This window comes from Pygoscelis adeliae, unplaced genomic scaffold (assembly GCF_000699105.1).
Source record: "Pygoscelis adeliae isolate BGI_AS28 unplaced genomic scaffold, ASM69910v1 Scaffold472, whole genome shotgun sequence".
Classification (NCBI taxonomy): Eukaryota; Metazoa; Chordata; class Aves; order Sphenisciformes; family Spheniscidae; genus Pygoscelis; species Pygoscelis adeliae.
The window spans coordinates 131,128-141,068 of NW_008824239.1; the positions used below are offsets into that span (position 1 = coordinate 131,128).

Sequence of the window (9,941 nt, forward strand, 5' to 3'; positions counted from 1 at the left end):
GTAGTCAGTGCTGGATTAGTCTGAAGATCCATCCAGCCCATCATCGTGTCTCCAGCAGAGACCAAGATGGGGAAGGAAATCAGAATGGAGACCGATAGTGGATGCCTAGAAAAGAGTACAGAGACATAATGATCATATGCAAGACTTCACTGGTACTTTTCATTTTCCAGCTACAATAGCTCTGAAAAAGACATGGTATCTTTATGTTTAATACCCCCCTTTTTTTTTGTTGTTGTCCGTTATATTTTTCTATTAACTTTTTGAGGTGAGTGTAACCAGTCCTCAAGTCACCATGTCCAAGCAAAAAATGATTTTGTAGACTTTTTTGATCTTACTCTTCAGTCTTTCTTTTCCTAGACTGGGAAATTCTGTTGTAGGCATCCTCTGAACAGAAACTATCCCAAACTTTCGACCATTTTTCTTGCCCTTCTCCATAGCTTTCCAGTTCCACCATAATCTTTTTCAGATGGATGGACCAGAACCACTGGTCTGTGGTTGACACCATTAAAATGTCATTGCATCGTGGAGTTACAGTGGCATTTTGTTGTTTTTTGGTTTGCTCTCTATATCTCCCTAATAATTTCTTATATTCCAGGGCTCTTTACTATTGAGCTGATATTTTTGTGGACTGATCTACTAAATTTGCTGATCTCTTTGAACAGAACAGCTCATTCAGAGCTCATTATTGTGTATGGAAACACGAGGGTTTTCATTCATCTACACTGAATTTCATAATTTGTTTTATTGCTCAGTTATTTGGTGTTATGAGAACCTTCTGAAGCATTTTGCAATTTTCTTGAGAGCTATGCCACTGGCAAACTTTGATGTCTTGCTCTTCACCTGCTTTTCTAAATAATTTGTGAATATTGAAGAGTACAAGCTCCGACAGAGGCGTCTGGGACTTCTTCCTTTCATTGGGAAACGGACTGTTGAACAGCCTTTCTTCTCTTTAAACCAGCTATTTATACAGCTGAGGACAGTCCTGCTTTTGCCATAGCAGCCTGGTTTCTGTAAAGCTATGGTGAAAGAAGTCCAGGTAGATGATTGACCATAGATCGCTGTTTACAGGGATACCAATTCGTTTGGTAAATTATACTGGATTTGAGGCAGGTCTTGTCTTGACTGAACCTGCAGAGACTTTTCTGCGGTTGTAGAGAATTGTAATAGAAAAGAGAAGATCAGTCTGGAGAGAGAATGAACAGCCATGGGAGCAGCAGAAGCAACAAGCAGCGGGAGGGCTGTGAGAATGGCAGGGGTTGACGGCACTGAGATTAGCAGGTCATCGTGATCCCAGCACATCTATTTGCAGCTACTGAGGACTTCCAGCTCAGGAAACTAAGGACAGTCTAAAAAAAAGGCAACAGCTTAAAATGAAAACTGAAGCCTTTAAGAGATGGTGGTGGGAAGATAGGGTAGGAGTCAAAAGACACCCAGACAAGAAAGAAGAGGGTAGTAAGTAAATCCAGATGGTTCACAAAAGTGAGGAAGGATGAGCAGACAAAAAGATCAATCTGTCAGCTCCTAAAGGGTATGAAAAGGTACTTTCAAAGCCGATAGGTAGTTGCCAAAATCAGAACCGCCCAGGAGATGCAAAGAGGAATTGGAAGCTGGTGTCATCCTCCATGTCACAGCAAGCAACACTGGACAAGCCGCCTGGATACAGGTGTCTTGGCACCGAGCTACTGGCCAGACCACGGGGACACCTACCTTGGTACCTGCCTGTGGTTAGCCTGAGAGAGGGTTTTAATTTAAAATAAAATCACCTTCTCCAATAAGATCTACCGTTGAAATTTACTGCATTGTTCTGCAATGTCACAACATTTTCCTACACAGTCTAGCATTGCTATTATTCTATTTTTATTATAATTTCTACCTATTTTATTGGTATGGACAAGGAAGTGCTGCTCTCATGGCTCCATAGACATCCCTGGGAACGCTTCAAAAAGTTGGTGTTGTATTTGCCACTCTCCTGCCCTCCAGTATTGAAGCAGTTCTCAGTGAGAACTTTTTTTCAGCTGTTTCATCTTTTATTCCTTTAAGGTTCTTGTTTGAACGTGAGAGTGTAATCCTCTTCATTCAGAAACTCATTACTGTTCATCGGTTTGTTTTGAAACTTCTTACCCACACCTCGGTTTCAGACAGAACTGGCAGTTCCCTGTGGTGAAAGGATGGGAACCTTTCTGGGCTCTTCTGTGGTGGTCATGGATACCAATATCTTAATTTTTTCTCATAGATTTTTCTTTGAAGACTCATTTTATACCTTGATCTTAAAAACCTTCTGGCCAACTTCCTCCTGATGTTTGAAAACATTTAGATGCAAGTTCAATTTAGCCAAGGCTTTTTTTCCTACATCTAATGGCTGCCTTAACCCAGTTCAGCCGTGCTGGCTGTCCCCCTCCGTCTCCAAGTCTTTTTGGGCCAGGTGGCACGCATTTGGTCTCTAAACAGTCTCCAGCGACTTGCATAGATTTTGCTCTTTGGGCTAACCCGTTTAATTATCTTTTTTTTTAATGGCTGATGGCCTCACTTGCTAATCATTTTTCTTTAAATAATAATAATAATAATAATAAAGAATAAAACCATGAAGACCTTGTTTCAATGCATAAAGGATGAGTCAGCTGGAACAGTTTCCTTCCGTAACACTACAAGCTCCTCGCTAGCTCCTGCCCCATCTTCTCATGCTTCTCTGAAGATAACGCTCAGTCCTTGCCATGTTCTCTGTTGTTTTTTTAATTTGCATTTTTACATCTTTCTTGCACATTCTTCTCTCTCACCAAAGCTGCCCCCCCAAGCTGGCAGCCTCTCATTTGGCTTTGGGTGGAAGTACATGCTTATTTTTGTACTCCACCTCTCACACCTGACAAGTGGTGTTTAAGCTTAACGCAATCTGACAAACCTGAGCTGTCCAGGTGGTAGGATGAGGACTTACCAAGAATTTGTGTGGCTGCATGTTGGCGTTTTAGCAGGTTTTTCTCCATTTTTAATAGATGTCTTATGTTAGCATTCCTGTCAGTCTTAGCAAGAGGGCTGTGACTCCTTGGCATGCTTCATCTCCGGTGTTCAGCTGCTGACGGGTGCCTCCATCCTTGCTGTCTGTTGCGGAAGAGTAATTTAGATCACTTAAAGAATCACTGTCAAAGGTATTAGCAACAGTGGGTTTAATATGATGTAAAAGTGCGACTTAAGAAAGTTTGATGGCAAGGTTCACGCTATTAATTGCTGCGTGGAAGAAACATACAAAGGAAAATTGAGTTACACTCGAGTTAGAATGATTCACAGAGAGACCGGGGATGCAAAAGGGTAAGGAGGACCCTCCCGTTGGGTCACGAGGTTTAGAGTGGACCCCCTTGCTTTCTAAACTCCTCCTCAGAGAGGAGTCTAGGTGTGGCAAGGTCCAAACCTAGTGGCAGACTTGGTCAATGTTTTATGTCTGAGGGATTATAATGCAAAATTTACGTCACGTTTCATTAGCATCAGTTCAGCATGCAATCGAAGTTACCAAGACAAAATCACATACCACAAGGTTATGTGCGATATCGGTCTCCTACCAAAGATCTCTCGTTGGTAAAAGGTCCCTCTGCCTCGAGGAGCAACCTTGAGAGGTGTCCCAGCTCAAGGGGAGATCACAGCCACGCAGCCACGCTGCCTGGCAGGGAGACCTCAAAGAAGGCTCACCTTGGCTGTCATATTTATGGGATAAAGTGGTTGGCTTGTAGTCAAACTACATGCGATGGAAAAGGTATGCATGAGGCAAGGTATCCTTGCACCCACAATGTTCTTTGATAAATGAGTCTTCGAAAAGCCACCCGCTGTTCATGTGTCCATCGCATGATCGGTGTTCCAAGCTCATATGCACTGATGCTCACCATGTCACTCTGCTCCTTTGTGGGTTTTCAGAGAACAGATCGAAACTAGCGGAGTTCACGCCTGGCTACAGCTCAGGCCTTTACCCCTTCCGGAGCCTGCACCAAACCGCCGCCAGTCCGGTCAGGGGTCAAGTGCACCCTGACCACACACTGTCCTTGCAGCAGGGTGTGGGGCTCATTTCAGGACTAACGCTACAGAGCCACCTTGCACACCAAGCAGGTGAGAAAGTCAGCCCTGTTTTCAGTTATGGTCTCACAAGAAGACACTGGTGTCATTTAGGTGGCAGTTTCTCTAGCCCAAGCCTGTAAGTTTACTGCAGTCAACGAGGAGTAGAGGAAGAACAAGTTCACAAGAACTGGCAGGGACGAGAAGAATGATTGCAGCCACTCCTTAACGAGGAAATGCTGATGAACTCAATAGGAGTTGACTGAAACATCTCAACTTCTCGGGGAGCAGCAGGAGTGGGGCTACTCCCCAAGGAAGGATGAGCTGGGCGTCACAACAACCAGGGAGCTGGGCCAGGTAGACAGAGCAGGGGTGGTGATGACAGGGTCCACGGACAGCCCCAGGCAAGGGGACATGGTGAATGAGGTTCTGGGTCCGTCCAAGATGTTCAGTCAGGAGCAGCAGGAGATGGGAGCGGAGACAGGGCTGACTGCACAGTTGAGGCCCATGGAGGAGATCAGGTTGGAGGAAAGTTACCTACAATCTAGGTCTGAGGTCTGTCCACAAAATAAAGCCGGGGCAGAACCGAAGGCATGTCTACCCACAACATAGCTCAGGCCAGGACTGGCTGCTCGAGCCTGGGCTCACATGGAGCTCCTGGGCCACGGGCAGAAAGTGTGTGAGGAGGTCCCAGGTGAGGCTGGTCAGGGCAGTTAAGGTATATTAATGCCCTCAGGGGCCTGTAAGTCCCGTAGCAGTGAGGGAAGCAGATCCTTGGGTTGACTGCTTGAGTCTTCAGCCTTTCCTCAGCCAGCGCGGTCTGACTATGCCCAACTTCCTGCAGGGGGACTGGTCATCAAAAGTCTTTAGCAGGAGAGGTGAGACCCGGCCCAGCCCCCGGGACCACTCTTCTGTGTTGGTGGGACTGCAGGGGAGGGGGAGAAAGGGGCAGTGATGCCGTGGGGTCATGTAACTCTGGAGCAGTCAGTCGGGAGTACGGAGCTGTTCCTGGGTGCTGCTCATCCCTGTCCCTTTGGTAAAGGGTGAGAGAGGAGGAAGAGGGTTTTCCTTGTGTTGGGGAGGTTGTTAAATGGAGAAGAGGAGTTTGATGCTCCGAGGCTGAACTTCTGTGGATCTGCAAATGAGCAAGAAACCCAGCAAGGGGTGCTGAGCTGGGTGGGGGAGCCTTGGCGTGGTTTGGGGGGGCTGTGGGTTTTTAACTGCAAGCTCAGGAATGTGCTGGTTTAGGTAGAACTCAAACTCTTCCCAGAGCTCAGACTCCTGACTGCCGGCAGCCCGCCTTGGCTGGCTCGTCGGAGTGCTGCTGCTACTACAGAGAAACGTGGGGGGCTCTGGAGCAGGAATTGCTCCCGGGGACAGCCTGTCTGGTGCTTGTTGTCAAGAACAAACTCTCCGTGCTTGACAGTGATCCACGGGCGAGAGAGATGAAGGGAAGGTGATGCCAGGCACCAAGGGGAAGGAGAGAAAAGCCCTGTGAGCAGGCAGGGTCCTACTAGAGCCTTCCTGAGAAGCCACGTGAATGAATGGATGAGGTTTTTGTTTCTCCCCCTTTTGTACCAGGGAAAGGGCGCTCTCCCCTCCCCTCTCTTCCCAGCAGGGATCAGGGCTCTGCAAACCCAAGGCAGTACGTCACTGTTGTGACGATCTCCTGGTTAAGCCATTTTGCCTAATGGGACTTAAATGAGGCATAGAAAAGGGGTTTCTGCTCGCTGAAACATCATGTTTTCTGGGTTGTAGCAGTTAACCAGGAACGGGGGTTTGCGTATTGCCTCATTAGGGAGCGCAACTCTCCAGGGAGGCCCTGATCCGCAGGGATTTATCAGGAGCTAAGATATACTACTTAAGGGGAATCTTCCCCAAGCTGTAGAGCCCTTGGGGTCTCTGTGACTCCACGTTAATCGTATCTACTTGTCCTCTTACTCCACTGGCTTCAGTAGTTAGGCAGGTTTTTGGCTCCAAAGCTTGTTTTCACCACGTGAACTGTCTGAACTCTGGGCTGAACCAGGCTGCAAGTGGGAATAAAGCACAGCTGCGATGGAGACGTCCTCTCTTAGTCTGGGAGAAAGACGTTGCCCAGGGCAGCTGCTGTGATTTCCAGGAGGCCTCCAGTTTAAGTTCCTCTCCTGGTCCTTTACCTGCCCCACCAGGGAAGGGAAGATGCCAGCGTAAGCTGTTTTGGTGTGGGAGGAAACATGCTGGAGCTTATGTAGCTGTAGACATGAGCGATAATTTAGGAAGGAAGCTGAGCTATTTCTGCTACATAGGGCTCAAAGGCAGCTGTGGTAATGTATTCTGTAGGTCTGTGTGTAATGAAATATCCCTTTGCTTTGCTATGCTTTGGTAGAACTAGAGCAAATGTATATTTTCAAGGCTTCTGGCTTGGTCTGGACATGACTACCGTGTGTGGGAGGCTGTCCCTGTGAAAACACTCGGTATAAACCCCCTGGCACGCAGCACCATGTGACAGCTTTTGGGGGCAGCAAGAGGAAGGAGCAGCTGGCTCTTGGGTTGGAGACTGTCTCGGGGGAGCACTAGGGACATCAAGGCTACAAGGACATGTGTCATGCTCTGCTCCGTGCTCGTTTAAGAGTCAGCGCTTCCCCCTTGAGTGAGCAGGACACGGGCTTGTGACTCTTCCTAGGCTTGTGCAGCAGGGACGCTGCACGTGGACTCTTGGATGAACCTGTCCATCAGCTCAAACAACTGCCAGGAAGAGGGAGGGAGGGAAGGATGGAATTTCGGAGCAGAGTGGTTTGGCCTTGGGGCAGCCTGCGCAGGTCGCTGTTCCTGCTGCTGCTCCGAGTGACTCCTCTCCAGCAGCAAATGCACGGCTGCCCTTCCAAGCAAGGGGGGAGCTGGTCGAGCTACCGGCCGTCTCCTCTCCTCTGGAGGAAGTTGTGGTGTAAAGAGGACTTTCCTTATGGGTCCCTCAAAGGATGAGGGGCTCTGGGGTCCTTCCAAAGGGCCGCAGTTTGCAGGTGATGGGTCAGCCCCAGCTGCCCCATCGAGGGAGCTGCAGGTGTGGAAGGACGAGGCTGGAGCCCAGCTCTCGGCTGGGGGCTCCGCGCATCCGAAAGGACTTGGCCTGAGGAATGCTGGAGAGAGCAGGGCAAGGGCTGAGGGAGGTCAAATTGGGTGTGGTGGAAACGATGAGGCAATACAACCCTTTAATAACCTTCATTTAATTCTTTCATGACATTGGCATGTGTAGAAATGTTACAGGCTTGTTTACAATCAATACTGATAACATTTGCATTGCTGTGTGGGTTAATAGCAAAGCCCTTTATGTCAAGTACAATACAATCACTTCATACATTTTTTTATATAAAATAAATGCTTAGAAATATCAACCGTTATTGCTCTTAAATTCCTGAGTTATGCTGAGAACATGTTCTCTTCACCTTCATTAGATGCTCCCCGCTATCAGCAGTGTCTGCTCCTCGGTCACAAAGCTCTGCTGTGTGTTATAAAGGGTTTGTCCGTGCAAGCTGACAACTGCGTGCAGGGAAATTTTCTACACAGGAAAAACGAAAGAAAATTCAAGTTAGCGGGCTAGTCGCTGTCTCGGCATGGGCAATTTCAGTAGTCGGGTGAAACACCAAAATGCAGAACAGCTCCAGAACTGTAAGCCTGATGCCCAAGCTGTTCTCCTAGCCTGACGCCATCATTTGCCTTGCGGTCCTACGGCAAACTTCCCCCGTGCCTGTGACAGATCTCGCGAGTGAAGCTGGTTAGAGCTAGTCTGACGCTGGAGTCTGTGTGTTAACACAGTAGGGGTGGGTCCCGCTGCGGAAGAGAGGACTGCTTAAGGCTGATCATGCTACAAGCCTTCCAGCCTTGATGACTGAGAACATAAGGCAGCCCATTGCATCACATCAGGCTATTTAGAGCTTGGAGAAGCAGGGCACTTAACGTTAACTTCATTTTACCTGAAAGTCACGGATATAGGTGAGGAAAAAGCCGAGGAAGGAGAACGCTAACGACCACTCTGAGACGGTACTGATGATGTGAGCTGTGTAGCCCTGTGTAAGAGTGAGGGGGGAGAAAAAAAATCAGTGTGAAAAGCTCCTCTTGAAGCTGCAATGGCACACAGATGGCTTGCACATATGCCGTCCCACATCCACAACTATTCCCTTTGGAGAGCAGCATTTCTTAGCGTATCTGGAGTCTCCAAGAATGAAGTGTTGAACTCGGCAGAAGAGTGAGAATGACCACGAAAACTCCTGCTCCACACAACTGGGATGACCCCCACTGGGAATTCGGCATCCACCTGCAAAACCTGAAGGCTCAGTCAAGAGCTTGGCACGACTGCCAGCAAAACCTCTTTACAAAAGTGAGGTTCAAGGCCCTCCCTTGGATGTATAAAGATTCCTGAGCGGCTCCTTATGCTTTAAATAAAGGGAGGGGTGGGAATAGCCCTCAAAACCAGCCTGCATAATACTACCTCCAGCAGTGCCTGGAGAGGATGAGGAGGGCCAGGGAGACGGGCGGAGCTCTTAAGACCTCCATGCCCTTTCTATGTCCCACTCAGGATCCCTCAACGCCCAGCACTTACCACTTCAATGGCAGCTCTACCACTTGTATCCTTTGGCCTTTTTCTCCTCCTGACTCCGCCAGACACCCACCTAGCAGCAGTCAGGGACTCTGCTTCGCTGCAACCAGCTGGCACGTGAGCTTCATTATTTACAGTTACCGTGTAACAGTGACCGGGAATCGCTGACCAGCACGGACCAGACGGGCTGGTAGTTTGACATCTCGTTGAGGCAGTTCAATTACTGCCCGTGAGTGAGATAAATTTAAAATAATGCTTGAAGCTGCAACTGTTTTGCTCAGAGCAGTACTTCAGCAAGTAGCTGCATACTGGCGCGACTGGTAAAGCTCATTTGTGCTCTCCCGACCCAGTACGCGGACACAACTGCAGTAAGTGCCCAGATGCATTTGTCACTGCAAATAATGTAGCTGGGTTTTGTTCTCTGTTTATTTTCTCTGCTCAATCACTTACGTTTTCCTGTGGGTCCCAGTGCAACTTCTGCACTAGATTTGTTCCATACAGGCCACTGTATAAGACGACTGAGGAAACAAACACTGTAAAGAAGTACGTTAAGGAAGATCCAAGACAACGAATGAGCAGCTTGGAAATTTCAGACTCAGCTCTGGACTGGGTCAAGCTGAGGCTGTAAGAGATCGCTGCGTGTTTTCCACAAGGTCTCCTCAGCATAACGAACAGTAACGGTGACGCGGACCGCTTCGCATCGTTCCCTTCAACTTGTAGGTTGTTCCAACTGACTAGTTACTGTCACATGAAAATTTTAATTCTAATCTAAATCAATTATCTTTGTTCTCTGTATGCTGCATCGTTATCCCTCCTTGATCAAACACAGCGTCCTTATGAAAGCACTTAAACTATCATCCAATGGGAATACTTACTTAGCATTTTGAATTGTTTTTTTAGTGGTATTTTCCAGGCTAACAGCGTCTGGACCTCTTTGATTGCTTTTCAACTTCTCCACCACCTTAAATTCTTGATATATGGGTTACAGGTTGGAATACTAGATGATCATTTGCAACAGAGAGGATTACTGGCTTTCCTGGTTTCCCTCTTAGTTCACTCAAGGTTTTATAACTGCTTTGGTACAGCACCCAAGGAAAAACCCCACATGACAATGGTTCCTCATTTGATCAGAGACCTGGGTTATTTCTAGAGTGGTTGAGATGTGTCCTGCTTTCGGCTGGGATAGAGTTAATTTTCTTCCTAGTAGCTGGCACAGTGCTGTGTTTTGGATTTCATATGAGAACAATGTTGATAACGCACCGATGTTTTAGTTGTTGCTAAGCAGTGCTTACACCAGCCAAGGACTTTCCAGCTCCTCACTCCCTGCCAGTGAGAA

General features: G+C 47.7%; 1 protein-coding gene across 1 annotated transcript in view; it reads right to left on the reverse strand.

The window, feature by feature from the left end:
- Nucleotides 1-7,222: 7,222 nt before the first annotated feature.
- DRAM2 (DNA-damage regulated autophagy modulator 2) overlaps nt 7,223-9,941 on the reverse strand; it is a 12,203-nt gene continuing 9,484 nt past the window's right edge. Inside the window, exons 6-8 of the mRNA XM_009335096.1 lie at nt 9,056-9,138; nt 7,983-8,075; nt 7,223-7,567 (exon numbers count right to left, since the gene is read on the reverse strand). Of these exons, the coding sequence (XP_009333371.1) occupies nt 7,460-7,567; nt 7,983-8,075; nt 9,056-9,138 (284 nt within the window). The 3' untranslated portion in view covers nt 7,223-7,459. The remainder of the gene's footprint in view (nt 7,568-7,982; nt 8,076-9,055; nt 9,139-9,941) is intronic.